The sequence below is a fragment of the Eptesicus fuscus genome, chromosome 10 (assembly GCF_027574615.1).
Source record: "Eptesicus fuscus isolate TK198812 chromosome 10, DD_ASM_mEF_20220401, whole genome shotgun sequence".
Taxonomy (NCBI): domain Eukaryota; kingdom Metazoa; phylum Chordata; class Mammalia; order Chiroptera; family Vespertilionidae; genus Eptesicus; species Eptesicus fuscus.
The window spans coordinates 11,575,001-11,602,399 of NC_072482.1; the positions used below are offsets into that span (position 1 = coordinate 11,575,001).

At 58.5% G+C, this 27,399-nt stretch overlaps 2 protein-coding genes across 3 annotated transcripts in view; both read right to left on the bottom strand.

Moving 5' to 3' along the window:
* TFEB (transcription factor EB) overlaps positions 1-16,904 on the bottom strand; it is a 47,115-nt gene extending 30,211 nt beyond the window's left edge. Inside the window, exon 1 of one of the 2 annotated variants that reach the window (XM_054722290.1) lies at positions 16,641-16,904. The gene's annotated coding sequence lies outside the window, so the exon portion shown is untranslated. Of the gene's footprint in view, positions 1-4,927; positions 5,050-16,640 lie in introns of those variants that run through there. The other variant, XM_008158922.3, reaches the window with a different exon arrangement.
* Positions 16,905-18,451: 1,547 nt separating this feature from the next.
* On the bottom strand, positions 18,452-26,194 carry PGC (progastricsin). Its single transcript, XM_008158919.3, has 9 exons — positions 26,136-26,194; positions 24,423-24,573; positions 23,903-24,020; positions 23,042-23,160; positions 22,414-22,613; positions 21,170-21,289; positions 20,442-20,589; positions 19,333-19,431; positions 18,452-18,647 (listed from the first exon to the last, which is right to left on the bottom strand). The coding sequence occupies exons 1-9, from the start codon at positions 26,192-26,194 to the stop codon at positions 18,495-18,497; spliced, it is 1,167 nt and encodes a 388-aa protein (XP_008157141.2). The 3' UTR covers positions 18,452-18,494.
* Positions 26,195-27,399: the final 1,205 nt, after the last annotated feature.

Sequence of the window (27,399 nt, forward strand, 5' to 3'; positions counted from 1 at the left end):
TCTCTCCCTCTTCCTTCCTCTCTGAAATCAATAAAAATATTTTTTTATTTTAAATAAAAAAATAAAAGGCTCTGACAAGTCCTACAGCAGAGAAACACATTTTGGGTGTTTTTTAAAAAGACGTTTTATTGATTTTTTTTTTTAAGAGAGAGCAAGAGGTAGAGAGAGAGAGAGAGAGACATCCATAAACATCGATTGTCTGCCTCCTGCAAGCCCCCTACCAGGGAGGGAGCCTGCAACCTGGGCATGTGCCCTGACTAGGAATTGAGCCTGCAACCTTTTTGGTGCACAGGACAACATCCAACGAACTGAGCCACACTGCGCAGGGCCCTTTTTGTGTTTTTTAACTCACACTCTGCCATTCCTCCTTGACCACCAAACCCTTCCACAGAACACCTCTTGGGAAACCCCAAAGTCAGTCTGGGGTCACCAACTGAAACGCCTGTGGGGGCCACAGGAGACATGAAAGCTCGGAGAAGGACCTTGCAGAGAGCTACAAGCCCTAAACAATGCCTGGCAGCTGCTGGGGCCCGGGGATCCAGCGCTTCTGTACTAGGAAGGCCTCCCTCGCGACCCGCCCAGGGTTTGGATCCCATCTGATTGGCGACAATCCTATGGAGAGGGGCAAGGAAGGGGCCAGCACCCTGTGGAGACTGGGACCCCAAGAGAACAGAAAACTGGCCCCGGGTCACACAGCAGGCGACTCTGCAGGTAGGAGAGGTGGTGAAGCGCCCTGATTATGCACTCAGCACTTTACCCCTATGCCCCATGCAGTGCTCCCAACAGCCCTGTGAGGAAGGCACTGCTGTCAGCCCCGTGTCACAGAGCAATAAGCTAACAGCAAGACGCAGTCACTTTTCCAAGGTCACGTGGCTAGCAAGTGGTACAGCCCAGATTTCAACCCTGGCAGCTCCAACCCAGAACTCGTGTCCTCGGCCCAGCTCTGCCACTCACTAGCTAGGTAGCCATGGGGGAGAGACATAGCCATCCCTGCCTCAGTTTCCTCATCTATAAAACGGGATAATAAAAAGGCCTGTGCATTAGGTTACTGTGAAGATTACATTTGCAAATACACAAAGGTGCTTGTCCCAGGGCCAGGCACAGGGAGGTGCTCGATTGTGTGACCTTCAGTAAACGCCACACTCACGCCTGAGCCTCTGGGCTCTGGACTCCTCAAGCTAGAAGCACCCACAGCTTCCTGGAAATTGGCCCCTGCCAATCAGCCCCAGGGCACTGCCCCTCCAGCTGGCAACATGGACCTCCACGCTGGGGCTCCTAAGATACCCCATGTAGGTGGGGATGCAGAAAGCTGGGGTTCCCAGACCTAAGCCAAACCTGGGTCTCATCCTCTGAGGCCCCTAACAGGCCACTTTCCCCACAGAGCTGGGGATATCCCCAGCTCAGCCTGGGTCACGGGCCTCTCCCTGCCCTTGCCCCACGGCCCCAGGTCACGGGGTGGGAGGCAGGGGGCTCTCCAGCCAGACAGCTGATGTCCTCATGACCTTCCCCAGCCCTCCTCGCCTTAGAGAGGACAGCAACCCAGCCGGCGCGCTTCACACTTCCCTCAGCCAGCTCATCCGTGTGAGGTCACAAGACAAGTAGCACCACCCACGAGGCCGGCTGCTCAGGGGTCAGTAAGCCCACTCCACAGATAAAGAAACCGAGGCCTTGATTTGCCCTGGGTGGGGATCTAAGTAGTAGGAAGGCTTCTGTCTCCTGGACCAGGGCTCAGGGCTGAGCCAGGTCCCAGGCCAGACCCACCAGAGCCAGCTGGGGCAGCAGAGGGAAGGAGACAGTTCAAGATACTCCTGGGGCCAAGGCGAGGGGAGGAAATGGTTATGTAGTGGGCCCAGGGTCTCACCCAGTCACTGAGGATCCTGCAAGTATTGGCGGGGGGGGCGGACTTTAGTAATCCTGAGTCCTCCTCCTCCCCACTCCACCCCAGCCAGAGGAGATGGGCATAGCCCTTGCCCAGTACCCTGAGATGGCCCCTGCCCACCCCTCTGTTCTAGCTAGCATGGGCACCTCTGGCCAAGCCTGGCCCTCAGCCCGCCACTGACAGGGAGCCCTGCCTCCCCAGGTGGCTCTCTAGCTCCTGACCCAAGCCAACCGTTCACCCCAGGCAATGTCTCCTGTCACTGTCCCCACCTAATGCATGTCATCACCCAGAAAGCCCCTCCCCCAACCACCTCACCCTCTGCCTCTGCTGACCCCCGCAGGGCCCGCTCACCTACACACACCTTGCCCAGAACTGGGCCGGCCTCCCCAGCCCGGCCCATGGCATGTGGCGCTGAGTCCTGCACAGGAGGGAGATAATCTCTAAGGCACTGGCCCCAAATATTTTGATCATGACTCACAGGAAAATCTTTTTATTTCACCCCCCTACACACACACACACGCACACACGCACACAGCATGCATACACATGAAACATGAAACAAAAATGTTACACAAAACCCTTAGCAATACTGTGCAATACACTTGGATGTTTTCTATTCTTTTTCATTAAAAATAACGTTCTTTGAGACCAGATTACGGTCCAATTAGTAGCCCCGATCCACAGTTTAAATAACGACTCTCCAGGGATATCTGTGTGGCCCAAACTTGCCACCAGGCACCTGACCCGCTACAACAGGTGCCTGATAGAGACATCCAGCTGCGGGACATGCACTCCAGGCCAGACCTGCGCTAAGCATCGCGCTGTGCTGTCTCATTTCATCTCCACGGTGACTGGAGGAGGGAGTGCAGCTATACCCCCTATTTTACATGTGAGGAAACTGAGGCCCAAGGTCACACAGTAAACGGCTCAGGCAGAATTCAAAGCCAGGTCTGGCTGAATCTGGAACCACATTCATCCCCCAGCGCCACACTGCCCGCCCGCTGGTCTCCAGCCCTCTCTCCAGTCCACACACTGGCAGGAAGCTTGCCCCAAGGAAGTCCGCTCCAACTCGCAAAAGCCATTCCTAGAGCAGGGGTGGAGAGCCTTTTTCTTCCAAGGGCCATTTGGATATTCATAAAATCACTCGAGAGCCATACAAAATGATCAGCTTAAAAACTAGCCTGCTGTATTCGGTCAAAAATTAACTCACCCCTAAAGCCTTGGCAAGGTCAGACCAAATGATTTTGCGGGCCTTCTACAGCCCAGGGCTGGCCGTTCCCCACCCCTGCCCTATAGCACCTTCAGTCTCTGTGTCAGTTGATGACTTGATTGGAGATGGACCAGCGCCCATGGGCCGTGAGGCCAGCCCTCACACCCTCACAGCAGACTCTGCTCCTCCTCCACACCCACCTCCAGCTGAACACAGAGAAGGAGCTGGGATGCGGGCAGGGGTCCCCCTAAGGGCTAAGGACCATCCTGTTGCTCCTTCTCATTGATATCACTGCCCTGGAGCAAGTCACTCAACCCCTTTGTGGTCTCACGTCCTCCTCTATGGCGTGGGGATGATAACAGCCCGCCTTCCAGGGTGACGTGAGGGAGGGGCTGGTACAAGCCAAGCATTTGGCACACACCTGACGCGGAGTATGGCCTGGGAAACGTGAGCTCTTATCAACCCCAGTTCTAACCCAAATTCCACCGTCAAAATAATCACCGTGCGCATTATTCACAATGGCCAAGAGAGGGAAGCAGCCCCGTGCCCATCCATAGGCCAGTGGGTGCACATACACAGTGGAATATCACACCGCTGTCAAAAGGAATGAAACCTTACCATTGGTGACAGCATGGATGCACCTGAGGGTATGAGCTAAGTGAAACAGCCAGTCAGGGGAAAACAAATGCCACTGATTTCACTTATATGTGGGATCGAATGAACAAAATAAAGGAACAAACAAAACAGAAACAAACTCAGCTATAGAGAACGGACGGAAGGTTGTCAGAGGGGAGAGTGGTTGGAGGACTGGTGGGAAAGGTTAAGGAATGTAGAAGTGCCAATTGGTAGTCACAGAACATCACAGGATGTACTCTAAAGGACAGCGTAGGGAATACGGCCAACTGCATTGTCATAGCTACCTATGTGCCAGGTGGGTACTGGAAATATTGGGGGGACCGCTCTGTAAAGATGTGATTGTCTAATCATTACGCTGTACACCTGAAACCAATAAAAATAATACTGAATGTAAACTGTAAGAGAAAAATAAAATAAATAAATAAGTCATCGCCATGAACCCTGGGCGGGCTTTTTGCTGTTTGCACACAAACATGCTCACGTACCAGTAAAATGTTAACCTGTGCAGGGCGCTTCCTCCCTGGAGCCAGCACTGCTCACAGCATGAGTTCACTCTGTGAATCCTCACAATGAACCCACATGGTGGGCGCTGTCATTGTCATCTCTGTTTTACAGAAGAGGAAACGGAGGCTCGGAGAAGCTAAGTAACTCTCCAGGATCATGTAGCTGCTGAGTGGCAGGACCAGGACTGGAACCCAGGCAGGCTGGCACTGCCCGCCCCGGCCAGGTGCTCCCAGCCCCTGCTCCCAACCTGGTGTAAGCTGGTATTTCCTGTGGCCTGGCCAGCATCGCACTAAGCACATCATGCCCACTTCCTCCTCAGAGCCCCAAAACAAGCCTGGGAAAGAGGAGGGGAGACAGGGAGAGCTCAAACTGCTCTCCAGCCTGACAGCTGGTGTCCTCAGGACCTCTCCCAGCCCTCCTAGCCTCACAGACCACAACACCGATCCACCCCGGGTCGCCCGGCTGCTCAGAGGTGGGGCGGGCAGCCAGCAGCTCTGACTCCTGATTTCACTTGGTTCCCACCATCCCGGGCTCAGGGAAGCCCTGTCTTCTCTCCCCTGAACCTGGGCAGGGGCCCCTGCCATGGGCCACCTGCTTCCCTAGTCCTGTATCCCCATAGCAGCACAGCCTGTGAGCCTCACCCCCACTCACCCACCTCCCCAAAGACACAACACACAAACACCCGTGCACCCTCATACCTGGGAGAGGGTGGCCCCTGGAAGGAGGCCCCCTGGACCGCTCAGCTCCTCGGGGAGCCCGAGCCCAGGGCCCCGGCCCTGCTCTGGTGCCAGCCCCGTTTCCTCATTTCCCCCGGCGCTGTTTCTCACCCAGCCCCCTGCACCTCAGTCTCAGAGGAAGTTGCACAATCCCCTGGGAGCTGCAAATGTGGCCAAGGATTACTCACAGCGCCCTCCCGGAAGGCCTCTCTCACCCACAAGTCTACCCAACGCACAGGGACTCCCGGCTCCAATCTCACCCACCCGGGTCTCCAGGCATGGGCAGTGCCCCTGCCTCCTCCCAGCCTGCGCCCGTGACAGCCACTCCCACCCACACAGGACTCCCAGGCCCCAGGCCACACTGCCCCTGGACCAAGATGGGGAGACATACCCCTGGCCAGGGCGGCTCAGTGGGTTGGAGCATTGTCCTGTGCACCAAAGGGTCATGGTTCGATTCCTGGTCAGGGCTGCCAGTCACTGAGCTGTTATCAGTCATCTGCCCCTCAGGCTGGCTGGGTTTCTAGGCCCGTTTGTGAGAGGATGTTTCAGGAAGGGATGGCGTAGTAGCGGGGAGACTGGGCAGGCCCCGGCCCCGGAGAAGGCAGGAGAGGCCACTGAGGTGAGGTGAACCCCAGGACGGGAGGTCAGAGAGACCCAAGCTTTGACCCAACCCTGGACCCCGCCCTGGGATAGCAAATTCTTGAAGGGCACGGGAGGGTGAGGAGGATCCCGCCCAGGTGCGCTGCCACCCCTCACTGACGTGCAGTGGGGCCTCAGATAAGGAGGATGATGAGCACCTCTTATCTTTATCACCCACTCAGCCTTGGACTCCCACCCAGCCCAGGACAAAGTCAGAAGTGGTTTTGCCTGGGCCCCAGGGCTCCCCAGAGAGCCCCTTATTTCTGCAGCCCTCATCAAAAGGCTGGGGCCTCGGGGCAGCTCCTCCACAGCCCTCTGAGGCCCGGAGTAGCAGGAACCAGGACGGAGGCTCACTGCGGTCACCTGACGCCTCCAGCCCAGTGGACGTGGAGCAGTCAAGGGCGCGGGCCGGGCTGGAGAGCCCTGCCCCTGGAAACAAGGGCTGCAGGCCCCTTCGCAGGGATGCTTCCCCAAATGCCCGCACAGCCACCCTCTCCTCAACCCTGCCAACAGCCCCACGAAGGCCAGAGGGCAGCAACCCTTGCCACTCTTATTCCCAGATGCGGAGACGGAGGCTCAAAGCATTTAGTGACTTCCCTGAGGCCGAGCAGTGAGTTCATGACAAATCTGTTTCCTGGCTCTGTTCCCAGATGCGAGTTTCTCAATCTCCACACAACTGACACTTAGGACCAGATAATTCTTTTTTTTTTTTTTTTAATATATTTTTATTGATTTCAGAGAGGAAGGGAGAGGGAGAGAGAGAGAGAAACATCAATGATGAGAGAGAATCATTAATCAGCTGCCTCCTACACGCCCCACACTGGGGATCGAGCCAGCAACCCGGGCATGTGCCCTGACCAGGAATTGAACTCTGACCTCCTGGTTCATAGGTCAACACTCAACCACTGAGCCATCTTGGCCGGGCCAGATAATTCTTTGTTGGGGGGCTGTCCTGAGCATTTTAGGACATTGAGCGGCATCCCTGGCCTCTCACTGGATGCCAGTAGCTTTCTCTTGAGTCATGACAACCAAAAATGTCAACAGAGATTGCTAAATGTCCCCTGGGAGGCAGTCTCCCTCGGTGGAGAACTCCTGCCCGAGAAGGCAGGCCCCGAAAGACAAGCACCTGCCAATTCGAGATTGAAGGATAGCTGCTGGGACAGAGCCTGCCTCCTCCTCCGCCGGGTGCACCGGCGGGAGGGCCGGAAGTGCTGCTGGGTGCGCGGTGGACTCAGCACCCTCTGGCCAGAGGCTGCCCCGTTGGCAGGCACTGCCACTTGGGGGTCTCCTCCCAAGACCACCCTCCCACCCTTAACTTAGAAATCAGCCCCCTCCCTGGCATGCAATATTATAGTTGTCTTTAGACTATTGTGATCCATAGTCCTCTGAGCAAAAATGTTGGAGCAGCACCAATATACTGTATGCTTCTTTCCTTAAAACTTGCTTATAAATACCAATGCATGAATATATCATGTATGTCAGCAAACACACACAAAAATGGTTCTATAAGAAAGAAGAGCAGGGAGCCCTGGCCGGTGTGGCTCAGGTGGTTGAGTGTTGTCACCTGCACCAAAATGTCGCTGGTTCCATTCCCGATCAGGGCACATGCCCAGGTTGTAGGCTCAATCCCTGGTCGGGTGCCTGCAGGAGGCAGCCAATCAATGTTTCTCGCTCACTTTGATGTTTCTCTCTCTCCCTTCCTCTCAAAAATCAATAATACCATATTTCGTTAAAAAGGAAGAAAAGGGAAATGTAAGTTACACCCATGTTAAGGCGCTGTTACACACTCACCAGCATGACAGACATTAAATAGTCTGCCAGTAGCAACTGTTGGCATGGATACAGAGCCACAGAAACCCTTGAGCAGTGTGCGCAGTCCCTTCACACAATATCTACTGAAGCGGCAGGGTGCACCGCCACTAAGAATTTCACTCTGGCTTATCTGTACTCGGGGGACATGCAGGCACCAATACACTAGGAAGCACATAAAAGTGCTCTGACAGTATAGTAGCCAACAAAGGAAAGCAACCCAGATGCCCACCAGGAGTAGATGGACATAAGCATGGTGGCAAGTTCCTCCGGTGGAATACTAGACAGCAATGAAAATGAACGCTCCATAGCTACACACAACATGGGTGAACCTCACAAATGGACGGCTGAGTTGAAAAACATGACATCAAAGAACATGTTCAGTGTTGTTCCAGCTGCTTTAAATTCAAAATCAGGCAAAACTAAACTGTTGCTAAAGGGTACAGACCTAAGTGGTAAGGTGATAAAGAGAAGCAAGGAAGTGATTATTAGGGAGGTCGGGATAATGGTAACCTCCTAGGGGGGTGGAGGTTATGACCAAGGTGGGCACACAAACTGGTGGTGGTTACCTGGATGTTCACTTTATAATTATTCTATACTAGAGGCCCGGTGCACAAAATTCATGCACTGGGAAGGGGGGTGTCCTTCAGCCCAGCCTGTACCCTCTCCAATCTGGGACCCCTCAGGGGATGTCCGACTGCCAGTTTAGGCCCAATCCCACAATCCAGGACTGCTGGCTCCCAACTGCTCGCCTGCCTGCCTGCCTGCCTGCCTGATTGCCCCTAAGCACTTCTGCCTGCCATCCTGATCACCCCCTAACCACTCCCCTGCCAGCCTGATTGACACCTTACTGCTCCCTTGCTGGCCTGGTCGCCCCCAACTGCCCTCCCCTGCTGGCCTGGTCACCCCCAACTGCCCTCCTTGCTGGCCTGATTGCCCACAACTGTCTTCCCCTGCTGGCCATCTTGTGGCAGCCATCTTGTGACCACATGGGGTGGCCATCTTGTGCAAGGGTGTGATGGTCAATTTGCGTATTATCTCTTTATTATATAGGATAGCATATATTAAAGCTTTTTTCACCAAGTGTGATATATTTCACAATAAAAAGGGGGAGAAAGGAATAAGATAGAAATAGAAGTTACATTTTCTCCTCACACCTGGCTTTGAAAACCACTGTAATTAGGCCAAGCGCACTAGATGAGAACCTGCAGTCAGTCACAGGTCTGGAGGACGCAGTGACACACAGGGCAGTCTGTGTGGGGCTCCCCCGCGGGCCCAAGCTCCTGGCTGCCCCTAAGCCCTAGGTGCTGGGCACGCCAACCCCTTTCACCTCCCACCCTCCCCAGGGCGTCCCAGCCACCACACGCCCCTAGCTGCCCAAGGGCAGGGAGCTGCATCAGGCTGGGCACCCCACCTCTTACCCTGCCTTGGGCCATTTCTCCAGCCCCTCAGGGGCTCCCGTGGGCAGGCACTGAGGGAGCAGGGTGAGCCTCAGACACCCTCTGAACACACCAAAGGGAGGGGGGCAGGAAAAAGAAGTGAAGAATATGGAGAGAGGGGGGCAGAGAGCAGGAAAGACCCATGGTCCAGATGCGGTGGAACTAGATGGAGGTCAGAGGGGCTGGGGGAGGAAAGGCGAGGAGGCGCTGAGGTGGGGAACACGTAGGTGCAGTGCCCCTGGGTCCAGGCCCAAGTCTGGAGCTCCCAAGGGGCCTGAGCTGCTGGGCCCAGGGCTTCCAAGTGGCAGGGGGGTGGCTCAGGGGCCTCCCTGCGGCCGTCCTCCCCTCCTCCTCAGCTGCCTCTAGCCGTCCTGGAAGAGGGTCTCTCCAGGAGGGAGCACCGGGCCTGCAGAGGGACCCAGGTGAGGGGACCCGGGGGAGGCAGAGCTGCCCAGAGGGTAGGAAGGGCTGAGCCAAGGTCACTGTGCGGGCACAACCCTTTAGTAAAAGCTCCCCAGACCAGGAAGAATGCTCTTGAGAGTGAAGGGTCGGGTGTGGACACGTTTACCGTGACTTAGGACGTCATTCCGTCCTCCCTCACATCTCTCTGCCCGTCTGTCCTCCCTGGCTACTGACATTCCCGCTAGCTGTCTGCTTTGAGGAGGAGCCATGCCCTTGTTCCCATCACCTGCTGGGCCAGCCCAGGAAGTGCTCGGTTCATGCCTGCTGACCCCAAAGGTGACCCGGGCCGTGGGGTGCTGGCGTGGTGCCCACGCTCCCTGGGCCTCCGTCTCCTCTAGACAACGCGAGGGCAGCACTAGCCGGCCTCTAAGGCCCCTGGCCCCGCAGCCCCATCCGCCCGCAGCAAAGCCAGCCAGTGCCACACTGGCAGGGGCAGCTGAGAGCGCACCTGGCTGGAGCCAGGATGGGGACACGACGCAGCAGCGGGTGGACAGTATAGGGTGTCACTTGGCACTCCTCCGGGACTGTGGGGGGCTGAGGCAGGTGTTTTCCCAAACCAGTTATAAACACGGCAGAGGACAGGCTGTGACTTCCCTTGGCAAACAGGAGAAAACAAACCGAGCTCCACCCCACTGCCCCACTGGTAGAACTGGGGGGTGGGGGGGGACGGGGGGCAGCACACCCTCTACGGGGAGAGACAGCCTGAGCCCCACCAGAGCCAGGCTGGACCCGGATCACAGCAGGGAGGCAGGGAGGCAGGGAGGTGCTCCTGGTCGAGCTGTGCAGCCCGAGTCTGGACGGTGAAGCTGGTACCCAGCCCGCTCGCAGGGCAGAGGCCAGGGGTACAGCCTCTAGAGTGTCCTCGCTTCTGGGCACACGGTGGGGGCTCAGAGCACGCTCCCTCCCCTCCCCCCACAAAGACTACTGAGCATGCACTACGCGCCTCGCTCTCTTCTGGCACTGGGGCTACTCACTGAACAGAACAGCCAGATCCTGTGCGCACGCCAAGCTCATCCTGCCTCGCCCTGCGGGGCTGAAAGGCGGGCCACCACCTCTTCTCCCCACCAGGCTGTCCCAGCTCCCCAGCTTCTAAGGAAGACTCAACCCCACCGGTCCAGGGCGGGCCTGAACCACCCGGCTATCTGTTGTCCTAGAGGCCCGGGACCCCCTAGAAGGTGATGGAGACACCCTACCTCAAGCACTGACCGCCCCCCCCCATGCCCCGCCCTCCCAACATCTCCAGTCCGGGTGAGGAAAGGAGAAGGAAGCAGCTGTTTTTTGTGCGTTTTAGCATTTTTATTATTAACAAGGCATACAAGTCAGTGGTCCAATACTTGCCCTCCACGGGGTAGGAAAGTGAAATAACGTGGTGGGTCTTTCTACAGCCTCAACAAAGTGGGGGCTCGGACACCCCCCCCCCCCAGTCCAGTAACGCTGCTCTGGCTCCAGGCACTTCTGCAGGAGCTTCAGAGCCGTCCCAGGTTCTGAGAGGACCCGGGGAGCCCCCTCAGGACTAATGCATCCTTCGTTGTCCACCTCATCCCGCCTGACCAAACAGCAAGCATTTCCTGAGCTCCTGTCCCAGAGGAGGTTGCCAAGACCACAAGGCTGGCCAGTGGTCAGTGCAACAGGAGGCAGGGGCACAGAGCCAGGCTGGGGAAGGGAGGTCCGACTATGCCGAGGACTCGGGGGTCCACGAGGAAATCCAGAGTGGTCCCTGCCCCTGGGGACCTGGCATCAAAAAGGAGACGGGCCTAAGAGGCCCAAAGCAATCAGAGGCCCAGGAGACAGCTCTTGCCTGGGTAGCTGCAAAGCCATAGGTTCTGAAATGTGGTCTGGGGACCAGTCACATCAGCACCCCCTGAGAACTTGTCAGAAATGCAAACCCCAGACCTATGAAATCCAGACCTGCTCATCAGAAACCCTGGTGTGGGGCCCAGCAAGCTGTGTTCTAACAATTCCTCCAGGTGGTTCTGATGCCCACTCAAATGTGAGAACCACTGTCTTAGAGAAAGGGCATCAGAATCATTTGGGGGATTTAAAAAAAAAAAAAAAAACATTCATGCTTCCCCCAAGACTCGAAAGCAATGGTATTTTTTTAAATATATATTTTATTGATTTCAGAGAGGAAGGGAGAGGGAGAGAGAGCGAAACATCAACGATGAGAGAGAATCATTGATTGGCTGCCTTCTGCACACCCCTTACTGGGGATGGAGGCCACAACCCGGGCATGTGCGCTTGACTGGAATTGAACTCGGGACCCTTCAGGCTGCAGGCTGACGCTCTACCCACTGAGCCAAACCAGCTAGGGCAGCAATGGTATTTTCTAAGAGCTCCCAGGCAATCCTAATATCCAGCCAGGGCCGAAGTCAGATAGCACAGTCCCCTGGGTCTCCTGGGAAGGTGTGCCTTGATGGACAGGATTTAGATAGGGAGGGAGCAGGAGACAGGGTGCCAGGAGAGGGAACTGGCATGAACAGGGATTGGGTGAAGGAACCATGGGTTTCTGGAGAGTCTGTTGGGATTCCTGGATTAGTCCCCATGGCATCGCATTTTACTCCGGGATCTCTGCTGTGTGGATCAGAGCCAACAAGTGGGCCTGCCCTGGAGGAAGCTGGACAGGGGTGGGACGGCCAGACCCATTTCTCCTTCTCCTTATGCCCACCCTGAAGAGCCAGAGGAAAAGAATGGTAATGACTCTGCCTCTTGCCTCCTCCCCTCTGCTCTCACCCACTGCCTCGCCACCCACAGCAGAGCGCTTGCTATGGGCACGGTAAGCCCCAGACCCTACTCTATCGCTGGAATTGTAGCTCCGCCGCCCGTGGCACTGCAGCCAAGGGGACCTGTGTCTCTGGTGCAGAGGAGAAGGGGCAGGCAGGGCAGGGATGGTGGAGATGTTGCAGGCATTGCCAAGTCCCCTGTGCTATCCTGGTCAATGGGAGACCAGGTAGGGTGTGGTGCTACAGGGGGTAGTGGAGGCTGTGGCCACGGGGTCTGCAAAGCAGTGTCAGGCATTTCATTTGCAGATGTTAAACACACAGGGGACTGTTTGCCACCCATGGGTCCTTGATTCTTCCCTAGAGCTCTCTATGCCTCTCTTTCCTCACTTGAAAATGAAAAAGAAAGAAAGAAGTTATAAGAGATAATGATAATAACTAACATTTTGTTGTTGTTGCTGTTAATCCCCAACTGAGGATATTTTTCCCCATTAATTTTTAGAGAGAGTGGAAGAGAGGAAGGGAAGGGAGGAGAGAAACATCGACGTGAGAGAAACACATCCATCAGTTGTCTCCCACACATGCCCCAACCTGGGCTGGGGATCAATCCTGCAACCCAAGTACGTGCCCTTGACCAGGAACCAAACCTGCGACCCTTCAGTCCAAGGGCCAACGCTCTAACCACTTAGCATACCGGCCAGGGCGATCATAGCTAACATGTTTTGAGCATGGCACTCTTCTGACTGCTGTGCATGCAGCGAGCATGAACATAGCCCTCACTACAGCACTATTGGGTAGGAGCTACTGTAACCCTCACTTTTAGGTGAGGAAATGGAAGCACAGTGGGGTTAAGCAGCTTGCCCAGCGCCACACAGCTAGGAAGTGGCAGAACTGGGATTCCAAGCCAGGAAGCCTGGCCCGAGCCGGTGCTCTCACCGACCCCCCGCCTAGGTTACCCTTCGCCCCGTGCTCATTACCTGGGCGCTATGGCTATGTCCCAAGGAAAGCTGGCTGCTCACTCCACCAGGCCGGCCCCTGGCTAGCGGACGCCGCAGTCCCCCTCATCCCTCTTTCAGCAGTGCCTCTCCTGTTCTGGTGCCTCTGCCAGGGACCTGTAGGAGGTTCGCATTACAGGGGATCCCACAGATGGTTTAGGTTCACAGATATGGAAACCGAGACTGGGCGGAGCAGGGGCCTGCCCCAGCCACACAGCGTGTCGGAGGCAGGTCGGTCTCCCGTGCTCTCACGACTTTCGCTGCTGTCTCATTCTCACCCAACAGTCCCCACAGCCTTGTCTCCTATCTGATTAAGCAAGTGCCCCCTGAGCTCAGGCTTCACTGTCCAGTGCCGTCTCCTACGTCTGTGGTTTCCAAGGAGACCCAGGAAGCCTTGAGTGAACTCAGCCGAGTCAAGAAAGTTCTCGGCAGGGGTCCTTTGATCACCTGTGACAGCAGCCTGGAGAAGCGGCCAAGGGACAGGTGTGGTCCTGGGGCAGGGCCCTCATCAAGTTCCCGCTCACGCTCAGAGCAGGAAACCCGGATGGGAAAAAGAAGGTTCCAGACCACCACACCCCCACCTCTTAAGAGAGAACTCCAGGAAACCCGGAAGTGGTCTTCAGGGATTGGTAACCCGGGTTCTGGAGTCATTTGGGCCTTGGTTAGAATCCCTACGACTTCTAGGCTGTGTAACTTCAGGCAACTTACCTAGCTTTTCTGAGTCAGTATAATGAAAATCATAATTCCTGCTTCATTCTAAAGAATAAATACACAATAAATGTTGGCAACTAATGTTTACAACTAAGTTTTATTATCATATTGTCCTATTATAGCATAAAGAGAATGGATGAAGATTCTATTAATATAATATTGTGTTACTATTAGTCTCGCAGACATGCATGTGCACAATTCATCTAAACATACATACTTAGCTGCACTTCATAATCACACACAAACTCCCATCAATTACACTGCATACGGCACCCAGAGCAACAGCACGGACCCACCATGTACCAGGCACAGCTCCTCTTGAATGCTCACAACAGCCCATGAGGTGCGTGCATTTTTATCTCTTTTCAGGTGAGGACACACACATTACACACATTAACACTGCATCCTGGGATAGGGACACTTCTCAGCACAATTTCCACGGTCATCTGCAGGGCAGCCCCAGGCCGGGCCCCAGGTGCTGACTCCCTCCATCCACAGGACAAAGGCCCAACCTGGCTTTCCCGCCGCTGTGGTTGGGGAAACCCCTGCTGCCAGCAGAAACCAAGTTGACTTTGAAAAGGAAGAGACAGAAGCCAGGGGCAGCTGGGCCACGCCCTGTGGGGGCAGGTGCTAAGTAACTCTATAAACTCTGGCTAATGATACAATTACAGCCATAAACAGAGCTCCAGGAGGGGTCAGGGCCAGAAGCCGGACCCTCCAAGGGCAGCCAGCCGAGGGGTGGAGGCCCCTCCTACCTACTTTCCAGCAGAGACTGAAAGGGGGTCCGGACTGGCAATGGGGATGGGCACTGGGTATCTGCACTATTCCAGGAGCCACAGGGGCTCCTGCCTGCCCTGGCCCAGCCCCTGCCCACCTCTGACTGTCACCGGCCATCAGCCCTCAGAAGCCAGCTGGCTCTCTCCGGATTCAGTGCTCACCTGAGGAGATGTCCCCTGCCCCAAACCCTGCACCCGTTTTATGGGACCCAGAACCAGGAGACCTGGGTCCCCATTTGGCTGCACCTCCCTGAGCTAGGACAAGAGAGAGCTGCCGCTGCAACAGGCCTCGCACACTGTCAGCAACTTCGGCTCCCTCCGCAAGAACAGTCACTTCAAACAGCCTTCATTTGCACTCTGGCTCCGCCCCCGTCCCAGCAGCCAGGAGGCAGGCAGAGAGAGAGCGGCCAAGTCAGTGCTGTTTTTCCCACAGCTGGGGAAACTGAGGCACATACTAGCATACCAGCAGACTACCAGGCCCTTCCCCTTCCAGTGCCTCTGCAGAGGCCTTTAATGATCGCTGCAGTCTCTTCCTCAGACTGTGATCTCCCTGAGGGCAGGCGAGGAGCCGGCTCCCAGGGCCACAGAAAAGGCCTCGAGGGAACAGGCCGAGGAGCCAGGAGCTGCCTCCGGATCTGGATCTGCGCACAGGCCTGGCCGCGCTAGGAAACCAGGTGGAATCTTGACCAGGGCAAGTGCCAGGGCCTGAGTCCACATCCCAGAGATGCCACGGGGGGCTGCACCAACCTGGACCTCCTCCCGGCTCCACTGAGCACCCCCTCACTGAGGACGGGGGGCGTGGAGGCTGGGCGGTAACTAACCACGCTTCCCGCGCGAACGAACGCGAAGCCAAAGCGCTGCGCCCGAGTTTAGTCCAGATACTGCCGCACAGAACCGCCCGCAGAACGGACCGGGGAGAAGACCAGGGCGGAGTGGTTGGGGAAGAGGGGCTGGCAGGGAGCCGGAAGGGGAGCCCTGGGCAGCGCGGGCGCCCGCCCTCCCCCTGGGCGCGAGGCTGGGGTGCGCCGGGCGGCTGCGGCGCGAACCTGCTCTCGCAACCCGAAGCAGCTCGGGGCAGCCGTGCGTGAAGCCAGAACCGGGCGGGGAGGGGGCCGAGGGGCGGGACCGCGCTGGCCCCAGCCCGCTCCCTTCCTGGAGGCGAGCGCACGCACCAGGCCGAGGAGCGGTCCGGAATCAGGGGGGTGGGGCGGGCAGTGAGCGCTGACCTGGGGGGCGGGACAGCCTGGGGTGGGGTGGCGCGGACACCGGGAATACGGGGAAGGGGGAGTGTTTTCCGGGATTCGGGACCGAGACGGAGGGGGGTGGGGGCGGTACTCCGGGCACGGGCAGATGGTTGGGAGCTCCCGGGAAAACAGAAAGGAGGGTGCGCTGAGGATAAGCTCTGGGGTTGGGGTTCCCTGAGGTCGTGGAATCATGCAAGGGGGAGAAAAAGACTGCGCTCAGGGATGCCGGGGGACTCGAGCCGGGGCGGCTTCTTCAAGAGACGGAGCGGGAGGAAGGGACAGAAAGGGAGGGAGGGATGGTACTTCCACCCGCCTCCTCCCCCCCCCCCCCGCCCCACACCCTAGACAACCCAGCCCCGGGGCGGGGCGCCGCTTGGCCCTCCCACTCCCCCAGACCATCCCGGCCGGGCCTGGCCGGGCCGGACTCGGCCCCCGCACACCTCCCCTACCTCCGGCGCCCTCCCCCGCACCACCCGCCCCCACCGCGTCCGGGGAAGAAGAAGCGGGCGCAGGGCCTACACGTCCCTCAAACTTCTTGCAAGTTCACTCCCACGCCTCCCGCCCCTTCAGGCTCCCAGATCCCGGGCTGCGAAGGCCCGTGCCCGCCCCGGCCCCTCCCGCCTGGTTACATAAGGTCGCCGAGAAGCCGCCCCCGGCCCGGGCCCGAAGGGAGGGGCCGCGCGGGTTCTCGGGATCGGCGGCAGTGCCGCTCGGGCCATGTGCCGGGCGTCCGGGGCTGGACGGACAGCGGGGCCGGCGGCGGCGCGGCGCACACGGTCTCGCTCCCCGTTCCAGCCCGCACCCCCACCCACCCACCTGTCCCCGGACCCACCGATGGGGGTGGGGGTTCTGGGCCGGGGGTTCCGGACCCTCCGCGCACCCCTGGCCCACGGCCCCGCTCACCTAGCTCTGAAGGTCAATCCGTCCGCCGCCCGCTTCCCGGGCTCCGGCAACTTGTCCCAAGTTCAGGTGTCCGGTCCGCAAGCTACGCCTGCCGCCCCCTCCCGAGTTCCTCCGGCTCGGGGCCACCAGGGAAGCCCGCCCCGTCCTCCCTTCCCGCTTTCGTCGGCGCCGCCGCCGCTCCCTACGTCTAGCCCGCGGCCGCCGCCTCCGCTGTCACCGAGCCCCGCGCCCGGTGCCCCAGCTCCCGCTGTCACTCCGCACCCACTTCCCTCGGCGCCCGGCAGAGGGCAGCACCCGCCCCCGCGGCCCCGCCCCGCCCCGCTCCGCCCCCCGCTGGCCCACCGCGGCGCCCGCTGGGAAACGTAGTCTTCGTTGCGGCTCAACTAGGCACGCCGGGGTTTGTAGTCCGCTCTTTGGACCCAAGGCTGTAGACAGGGACTTGGCGTTTAACCTGGAACCTTTTATCCACTTAGTTTCTGCCCCTTTTGCAAGTTTTCTTTCTCTGCTCAGTCAGTGATGTCCCGAACCGGAGCGCACTACTGTACACCCTGTGGCCTGTCTCACCCCACGGAAAGGCACAGAGCAGGCTGTCTTTCTCAAGAGTCTAGGAAAGATGTAGGGTTCCAGGCGGCGTGCTGTTGCCATAGGAACGCTTCGGTGGCAGCCTGAGTTTGCCACCTGATTCGCGCTTTTACACCTGCTTCTGGACATAAGTGGCAAGGCTGGGGTCAGCCTTGTGAAGGACAGGATGAAAGAAGTGTGACGGTGGAATGGAGCCCACCTTCCCTCCCATTATCAGTTTTGCATTTATAGCCTGCCCCTCCCAACCTAGGTCTCATCAGTTCAGCTTTCTGGTACCCCTACCACTATCAAACTCAGAAATGTTCTGATCTTTCATGTCACCTTTCCCTGTTGGAAGTTACAGGTGCTGAGCCATCATTCTCTGCTTTCCCCTCTCCTTCCCCCTCCGCCACCCCTCCCCCTTTCTCTCCTCCACCTCCTGCCTCTGGGTCTTGCTAGGTGGTTCCTAGGGAGGATAGGAATGAATCTAGAGGGACAAGTTGGTTAGAGTCCATGGGATTGAAGCAGCTCTCCCTCTTGTGCATGGTTGAGGGCCAGCCCTTCTCCAAATACAGGTCCTGGGTGAAAATATTTTCAGCTTAACTCAGCTCAGACCTTCAGAAGCGCTTCTGGAAATAGGTTCTGGTGGCATTAGCCTCCTCCCTAGAGGACCCATGACTGTTACAAGTGCACGTAGGCATCCTAGGCATCTGGCATGCCTCAGGAAGCTCCCAGCGCACACTTGATCCCAGATAAGGAAATGGATTTAGATTTGTCGGACCCCCTGGCCGCACTGCTAGTGGACATGCCTGTGGACATAGAGGGTTAGTAATTCTGGTGGTTATTTGGTTAGTTAGGTCAGCAGAGCATTTTGGGTTGTCAGAATAGGGCCCCTTTTCCCTTCACCAAGGAATGCCCTGCCTTGATACCACTGCCATTGTCTTTCCTCTCCAGAGAGAAGCTCTGAAGGGTGCAGGGCCCACCCCCGAGCCCTACCTTGTGCCTCATTTCTCTTAGCATCTCAGGGACCCATCCAGAAACCTGGAAGCAACTGGGGGACAACATGGGTCAGCAGAAGCAAATTCGCCCCTGACTCTCGCTCCCCACTCCTTACAGGTCACAGCTACCCTCTGAAAAAACAACAGGCCGACCAACATGAAGAAGAACTATTTATTATGAGAAAAAGTCCAGAGTCCAGAAAGGGAAGGCTGAATCCAGAGAAGCACAGAGAGGAGCCCCTGCAAGGTGGGGGGCTGAGAGGAAGAGGGGAGCCCAGGCGTCCGGGCACCGAGTCTAGGCGGCAGTGGCGAACCCCACCCTGTTGTTGCCTATGTCGTAGACGGAGTAGTAGGACCTGAGGAAGACGTCGCCGAGGATCCACAGAGGCTGGCCGTTCTGGGAGGGCAGGTAGGTGGGCTCGACCCCCACGGTGCAGTAGCCGTTGTTCTGCACAAGACAAAGCACAGCACTCACTCCTTTCACTCACACGTGGGCAGGCACGCTCAGCCCTGAGCCCGGGGCCCGGGCGCAAACGCAGAAATGAGCTTGAGGGCTCAGGCCAACTGAGCTGCCAGAGCAGAGGCCGGTGGGAGGAATTTCTGGAATGGGCGAATTCGGGCTGCAGGGATCCTCCACAGGGACTCCTCTCCTCGTGCCCCCCCACCCACCCACCTCCTGCTCCCAGGTCGTCCTGATGGTCAAGCGTTCGAGGCAGACCAACTTGGACCCAAACCTTAGTTTCACCCTGACTAGCTGTGTAGCCTTGAGTGAGTTACCTAACCTCTCTGAACCTTCAAGTGTTCACTTGTAAAATAAAAATTAGTCTCTCCCTCACTGAACGTCGTGTCAATTAAGTAGAATAGTGTAGACAAAGTGCTTCCCACAGTGGCTGGCCCTGGTAGATACGCAACGAAGGGCCCAGGGCCTCTCCCCACTAATTAATAATAATAGTTAATACTCTTATTACTATTCACAGCCTTGTTCCAGAGAAGGGGGTTTGGGATCAGTGAGTGGGGAAACTGATTCTACGGGAAGTGGCGCAGGGTCAGGAGACCCAGCGTGCCTGGCTCCCCACGCCTTCCTCCCACCCCATCATGGCCTGCTGGCTCAGCTGGCGGGGACCAGCACTTACGTTGAGGATGTAGGAGGAGGGCGGCAGAGGGAACTGCACCCCGTTGATGATGAAGGTAAAGGTGGGCAGGTTCTGGATGCTGTTACAGCTCACAACAAACTGCAGAGAGAGGAGCAGGGCCCGGCTGGCTCATCTCCCGCCTGAGATGCCTACCAACCCGCCGCCGCAGCCCCTCGGCTCCCAGGCCTGAGTCCCCAGCCTGCTTTTGGACCGGAGGTGGCGACACTAAGGGGGAGTCCTGCTGGCATTACTCATGTGGACTCCCGCACAGGGGGTGGGATTTGGGAAGACCCGGGCATCTCTCCCACCCCAAAAACATGGCTTTTGCCTGAATTTCGCCTCATGACACATTGAATCTGTGCCCCATCTCTGCAACTGTCTTTGGAAACACACAGACCTGTGGAAAGAGTCGTCCCCCAAAGGTAATGGGAAGGAATTACTTAGACAAACGCTTTGCTGGGCTCTGGAGAAAGGGGGAGCAGGGGGCCTGGCCCTAGGGAGGTGAGGGACATGTGGATTAAAAAGTTATTCCTCACCCCAGCTGGGTTGGCTCACTGGATAGAGCGTTAGCCTGGGGACTGAAGGGTCCCAGGTTCGATTCCAGTCAAGGGCACATGCCAAGGTTGCGGGCTCGATTCCCAGTATGGGGCGTGCAGGAGGCAGCCGATCAATGATTCTCTCTCATCATTGATGTTTCTCTCTCTCTCTCTCTCTCTCTCTCTCTCTCTCTCTCTCTCTCCCTTCCTCTCTGAAATCAATAAACAATACTTTTTTAAAAGTTACCCCTTGTCTCTCACCAGCTTGGACCCTCCTCCAGTGACTTCCCTCTCACTTCAAAGTCTGGCAAGTGTTCAGCCTGTTTCCTCTGAGGAGCTGAAGCTCCGAAGAAATGCTGCCTAGTAGGAGCCTCCTCACAGCCCCTCAGCAAAGCGCCTGCCCCCTGAAGCAAGCTCCAGGCCCTGCCCCGGTCACCCCGGGGCTCCCCACCTCAGTGCCTTGAGAAGCCCAAAGTATGGAGGCCAAGAATCAGGCTATTCCTAGATCCCAGGAGCAACCATAACTGTCTCCCACGGGCCTCACCCACGGAAGGCACGCCTCCCCAGACACACCTGTCCGTACTGGTCCTCCTGGGCCCCCGTGGCCTGCAGCAGGGCGCTCATGTACTGCTGGGGCACGGTGAGCAGAGAAGTGCCCGTGTCCACGATGGCCTGGCAGCCCTGGGAGCACCAGCCGGAGGCCTGGCCGTCAATGAGGAACCTGAATGGCGAGGAGATGAGCGGCCGTAGCACCCCCAGCTCAGGGCAGCTAGGGGGTGAGCTCTCCCCACCTCTGAGGGACTCACAGCCACAGCCACCCACGCCAGGTGCGACCAGGAAGGTCCATCCAGCCTCCCACCACACCAGTCTACTTAAGGGCCACCTAAATGGCCATGGAGGCTCTTCTTAAAAGTTCCAAGGAAGGTTCTAGAAACATTGACAGCCAGGGCTGCAGGTTTGTTATAGGTACTTTAAGCAAATGAGCTCCCCTCCAACCACCACACACCCCAGTTTCTAATCTGTAAGCCCAGAGGGTTGGACGACAGGGTCTGGAATAGTTGGGGTTCCAAATCCTGCCCCTGCCTATCCTATGTTGTCCCCATCCCACCCTCTTCTCCAGGCCGAGCTGGGCCTCGAAACTCCAGCGGAGGGCAGCTGTGGCTTTGTGGGGGCAGGCCTGAAGGGGGTTGGGGGTCCCCTGTCCCCATCCCCCACCCCCACCTGTGTGTGTGTGTGTGATGAAGTGCCTGGAAGCCGGCTCCAAAGAAGCACCCCCACCCCCAGAGCCGCCACACACTCACTCCTCCATGCCAATCTGCCAGTAGAGCTCCTGGGTGACGGGGGCCCAGTAGATCTGCCCCTGGTACAGGCTGCTGTCCACACCCCCGAAGATGACTGCTCCGCCCTGGGAGCCCTGCTGGCTGCAGGAGGCAGAGGGGAAGGTGAGTCAGGGAGCGGCTGTGGGAAAGGACTTTCTTGTTAGCCGTCAGTCACCCCCAGAGCGTCCTGCCTCCATCCAGGCTGGGGCTCCCTGGGGGCAGGGCGCATCTCCCCTCCAATGGGGGCTCCCAGGCTGGGCCCCTCAGAATTTCCAGTGCCTCAGGCTCCTGGATGATCCTGCCCTAGGGAAGCGGCTGGTGTGTGCCCCCCACAACCCCCCACCCCACCCCTCCGTTTTCCTCTCCCTCCCACTTCCTGATGCAGGTGGGGCCTGACCCAGGCCCCCGCTTGGCTTGCCATTTTCTCTGGGATTGGAGGGAGGGAGAGCAGGGGCGGAGGGAGGGGAGGGAGGGGAGGGCGGCTGTGTTTGCTGGAGAGGCCTGCCCTGGTGGCTGAACTGGAGGGGAACTCGGGGAAGCTCCTGAAGGCTGAGCTCAGAGTGATAGTGAACAGAAGTAGAGAATAAAGGGGCAACATTAGTACCAGATCCCAGTGATTACGCCCCAACTACCCTGTCTACAGGGTGGGGGGCTCCTTCGGAGAGGAAAGCAGGAAAGTCTGTTCCAAGCCACGAACCCGCTCTCCCGCCGGCTGCCCGGCCCTCCACACCAATGGTCGCGTTTGCTGGTGCTGGTGGTGAGGGTGGCGGCTTGTTAGGAGCTAGGGGTGGACCTGGAGCGGAACCGGAACCTGGCTGCCGCCCCACGGCCTGGCTAGAGCAACAGATCGAAGGAGGTGAAGCACAGGTTACTGTACAAGAGAGGCGCCCGGGGGGTAAACATTCGGTCAGAAGGCAGTGAGCTACCTGGGGCTCCGGGCAGCAGGTAAACCCACGAGCCATCGAGAATCAGCAGCAACCCTCAAAGCAAAACTCCCACAGAAGCGAGAGAGGCCGCCCGGCTGAGGAACGCCAAGCGGAGGAGCGGGCTGGGGACCGAGGCGAGGGAGGCCGGTGGGAGCAGTGGGGTGTGGGGGAGGAGTCAGAGCCCAGGAGGGAAGCCCTTGGGACAGATGTGCCGGGGCCAGGGCCTGCTGGGTGGCCTCCAAATCCCAAAGGAGGGAGCCCCCGTTGTCCAGGCGGAAGGAGGGGGGAGGGGCTCCTCACTTGCTGAGGTAGAAGCTGAAGACGGGGCTGGTGAGGGCGCCCTCCTGCAGCATGCCCTGCAGGGCGGTGGTGGCGCCCCCCTCGGACAGGGCAGGGTAGGCCATGCCCATGATGCCGTCAAACTGCGCATAGACGAAATTGGTGCCCGGCTCGTTCTCACTCAGGCCGAACTCCTGGTTGGGGACCTGGATGTTCTGGACCTGCGGGGGGAGGGCACAGAGGATGGGAGGTGACAAGTGTCACTCCACCTCCCCCTCCCCCCCAGAGACCCCCCCCAAGGCTCTTCTTCACCCCTCCTTCACCTGTTCTGCTTTCCTTCCCGGCAGGTCTTGCAAGAGCGGCTATCTCTTCTGAGTGGCCTTCCCTACCTCCTCCCCCCCCCCCCCCCCCCCCCGGCACTGGGTCACCCCATTCACCACGGTGTGCTCAGTGTCCTGCGCAGGACGGCCCTTAGAGGGGTTCAGGGAGTGAACGAATGAGCCCTTATTGTGCTGATTTCCTGTCCTGCACAGCAGGGCACACGGAGGTTTTCCATGTTTTTCAGGGTCTCCATCTAATCTCCTGGGTAGCCCCTGGGGCCTGTGAGGCTGAGCGAGGCCTGGGGTGGGGTGGCAGCAGCGTCACTCACAGTCATGGTGTCGTAGCCGAAGAAGCCGGTGAGGCTGCCGCTGCCGTACTGCAGGGAGAAGGCCTGCCCGTTGGTGGAGTAGGTGGAGGACTGGCTGGGGTTGAAGCGGTTGTGGCCAGCTGCAGGGGGCGGGAGGATGCGGGGAGTCGGCTGGCACGCGGGGGCTGCCCTGACTCTCAGGCCTGTGCTCCCATCCTGGAGCCTCAGACGTCAGGGGTGGCCCAGCCCGGTGCCGGCATTGGGAGGCCATGCGAGCTGGCCAGCCCTGGCCCGCACCCCTCCGACTTAGAGACTCTGGGGCCCTGGGACTGTGACCTCCCTGCGGTCTCCCCGGCCCCAGCAGCAGGTCGCTGGCACTTATCAGATGCAGGAGTGACTGACTCCCCAGGGCGTCCCTGCTCTCCCCGACCCTCACCAGGTCAGCACCAGGGCCTGGGATCATGTAGGGGGGGGCCAATGGGGGACCCTCCAGGCTATAGGCATGAGGAACCGAACCCCAAGGCTTTGGCACAGACCAGGGCAGCCATAAGAAAGTGAACATCAACATCGTACAGGACTTGTTCTCCGTGTGCCTTGGGGGCCCTCAGTGAGGACTTAGTGAAGAGTGGAGCGGTGAGGGGCGGCGGGGGGGATGTGGGGAGCGCGCTCACAGATGAAGGAAGAGGCGCTGGTGAGCAGGAAGGCAGAGGCGCCAGCGGGCTCCAGGAGCAGCTTCCTCCCTCCGGCCTGGGCATGCCGCGTGGCCCTGGGCAAGTCCCTGTCCTCCCAGGACGGAAGCTCCCCCGCGATCCCCCACGATCCCTATGAAGACTGCCCTCCCCCAGAGGTGTCAGCGCCTCCCCTGCCCAGCCCGGCACTCACTGCAGGCCTGGCTCTGGCAGTACACAGAGGGCACCCACAGGTTGGAGGAGCCGGTATCAAAAAGGACCAGGAAGTTCTGTGGTGGGGTCCCGATGCTGATCTCACCAAAGTAGGCAGCCTAGGGCGAGGAGGGGGGAGCGGGGGAGCAGCCTGTTAGCTCTGGAGGGACCCCGAGGCCAGCAGCCCCGCCCTCCGTGGGCAGAGCAGGGAGGGACCAGTCCCTGCCCAGCAGCCCGCTCCAGAAGCAGGGCCTGAGCCTTCCCTCCACACTTGCCCGGACACTCAGACCCTCAGCCCGAGGCTGGCCAGGGCCCCAGGGCGGCTGCCGGTCTCTGTGACCCAGCGGCCAGCTCAGCAGGGCCCTCCCTTCTCTGCCGGGGGGATGAGGTCCAGGTGGTGGGGCTGAGAGAAGGGAGCAGGGGTGGGGGCGGCAGAGAGGAGGGTGCAGCTCACTGCCCGGGCCTTCGCTTTGGCCTTGGGCAGCAGGGAGAGGGCTACCCCTGGGAGGCTCAGGACTCACATCCATGTAGGCCATGGGCTCGTAGTCCACACTGAAGTCACCAAATTTGTACTTCTGAGCAGGGTCGTACTTGTGGGTCCTCAGGAACTCCTCTAGCAGGCCCTTCTCCTTCATGGTTTCACGGATGGACTTGAACTTCTTCAGGGGGACTCTGCAGAAGGTCTATATGTCAGCAGGTCTCCCTCTTTCCTGCAGCGCCTCCCATCGATTGCCCCAGCCTCGCTCACCTGCCCTCCATCTCTAACTAAAGACCCGAGTGTATGGAGTCTCCCTGCCACTCCACACCCATGTCTGTCGCTTGTATGTGCCTGTGGTTTTCCCTTTCTCTGTTTCTCTCTGTCTCTCTCTCCCTCTGCTTCTCTCTTTCTTCCCCTCTCCTTCCCTTTCTTTCAAAACTCTTCTCAGGACTTGCTCCAAGATTCAGGAAACAATGACCTTCACCCAGGATGCTCCCTCCCCATCTCAAGGGTCCTCATCGCACCCTGGCCCTCTGCTGTGAACTATCCCACAAATTCCTTCCCAGGAAGTGCGGCGGGGGGTGGGCTTCAGGCATCACCCTTTGCAGGATATGTGCGTTTTAAAAAGGTTTCGAGATGGCAAACTTCACCCAAAGAGAGTCCTCTCCTGTAGCCCTCAGGCACCTGGCACCAGCTGCGTGTGACAGGCTGTGGGTGCAGGGCCCCGCGCGAGGCTGGGACTGAGAAGACAGGGTCCTGGCGCTGCCCTGCTGCTCGGTGTCTGGCCTGGGGACACTGGGGAAATGGGCCTGGTGCTCAGGAGCCAGATCAGCTCTGGAGTCGGGACTCAGGAATCATGGGTTTCTTCCCGTGTCACCCCGGTTATCCTCCCAGACCTGCCTGGGGAGCATCTGTGGGTCCCCCCACGCCCCGGCCACCTGCATTCCTGCTTCTTTTGTTTCTTTCCTGCCTCAGTCCCCACTCCCTCAGGACCCTGCGTTCTCCAGAAATCCTCTGCTGACAGCCTCTCTAACCACCTCCGCGGAGCCTGCCCATTACAGGAGCTTCTGAGAGGAGCCTCTCTTCACCCAAGGAATCGGCTGGCCCAGCCCCCTGGCGCCCAGAGGCCCCGCCCGCCCTCCCTTTCTCCTGACACCTCAGCACAGAGAGGTCACATTGCGGATGTTTCCGCTTAGACCCGTGGTCGGCAAACTGCGGCTCGCGAGCCACATGCGGCGCTTTGGCCCCTTGAGTGTGGCTCTTCCACAAAATACCACGGCCTGGGCGAGTCTATTTGGAAGAAGTGGCGTTAGAAGAAGTTTAAGTTTAAAAAATGTGGCTCTCAAAAGAGATTTCAATCGTTGTACTGTTGATATTGGACTCTGTTGACTAATGAGTTTGCCGACCACTGGCTTAGACGATCGTGCCACCTGCCAAGTAAGTCTGGGCCTTCAGGAAAACTTAGCAAATGTCTCCCTCTCCGGATCACTGTTCCTTTCCGAGAGGAGCCACGGCGCCGTTCCAGGGCTGCGCGGGCAGTGGTCGCCCTGTCCTCTGTGCCAGGCCCGTCTTTTCTCCCTTCGACTGGACGGTCCCTGAAGGCGGAGGCTGTGCCTTCTCCCACCTGTGACTCCTGTCCTGCCCCGGCAGAGATTCTGGAGCCGAAGCAGCCGGGGTGTCCCCTGACCAGGCCACGCCTCGCAGGGGTCCATCTCCCGCCCGGGCTCCTACACCCGCAGCCAGACCCCAAACTCACTTGACCACTGCGGCCTCCAGGAGCTGGAGGCAGAGCAAGGCCGCCACCATCCGCTTCATGGTGCCGGTTCCCAACTGGCCGCAGAGCAAAAGCCACTCCGAGTCGGGCACTTGCAGTCAAGTGAAGGCCTGAGCCCTCCTTCGCCCTTTATACCCCCGGATCCAGAGCTGCCCCTGCCCCCTGCCCTGAGCAAACATGACCTCAGTCCCCGGGTACCCCACGCTCCGCGTACCAATTGTTCCCTCGCGAGGGTGGCGGCAAAGCACTTTTCATCTTATTGACTTTTTAACACAAGTATGAGGCCGGGAGGTAGGAGCGATAAGAGTTGGAGTGGCAAAGATTACTCCTTGTCCAGGAAGCAGAGGCAGGATGTGAGCGTTTTGCATGAGGTGCCAGAGACAGGTAGAGCCAGAGTGGCGGCCACGGGACCCACCGGTGCCTTTCGTCCCCGGCACTACTGACCTTTAGAACAAATGATTCCTTGTTGTGGGCACTGCCCTGTGCGGGATAGGATGCTTAGCAGCATCCCTGGCCTCCACCCACTAGATGCCAGCAGTAGTCCCCTGTGGTTGCAACCAAACATGTGCCCAGGCATGGCCGAATGTCTCCTTAGGGCCCAAATTGTTGAGAACGTTGGTTTGTAGGGGATAGGCTTGGAGGCCTCACTCAAGCCCTGCTTCCCATCACCCCCAAGCCCTGGGCTGCAGTTTGGGGTGTCTGGGGGGTGATGGTGATGGTGATAGTGCGGGGAGAGTGGGCCTGTGGCAAGGATGGCGGCATCGTTAGCACTGATGCAGGCGGTGGGCTGGGAGGCCAATGGCTGAAGTCAGAGCTCTTGCGGGGCAGCTTTGGTGGCTTCAAGGTCAAATGGGGCATTCGGAGAAACGCTCATCGTAACGCAGCAAGTTCTCATGACACACTCGTCGTGGAAGCTGAACTGGCTTCTGGTTGTGCCGCTTGAACTATCTGGAACCCCAGGGGGCCGGGGCAGGCCCACGAGAGGGCACATGCCTGCTCTTGCTTCCTTCTTTCATGCTCTCTCTTCTCCAGCCCCACGGCGACTCCGGCCCCGTTTTCACTTCTCCCGAAATGCTGTGTCTTCCTTACCCTCCTCCCAAGCCCTTGTCGGCCCTTTCTCCCGCCCCCGAGCCTGCTCTCCGCTGTCCTCCATCCCGCGTCTCCAGGTCCCACCTGCTCCCCAGCTACACTTCTCATTGCCTGCGGTGACCTGGAGCTGGCCCTGCGCCCACTAACCTGGCACAGG

Excerpts from the sequence above, each read along its gene's own strand:
- PGC (XM_008158919.3), bottom strand. The coding sequence starts at position 26,194 with ATGAAGCGGATGGTGGCGGCCTTGCTCTGCCTCCAGCTCCTGGAGGCC. Across the intron at positions 24,021-24,422 it reads AGCCCATGGCCTACATGGAT|GCTGCCTACTTTGGTGAGAT; the intron begins GTGAGTCCTGAG and ends TCCTCGCCCTAG. Across the intron at positions 18,648-19,332 it reads CCTCCTCCTACATCCTCAAC|AACAACGGCTACTGCACCGT; the intron begins GTAAGTGCTGGT and ends TGTCTTGTGCAG.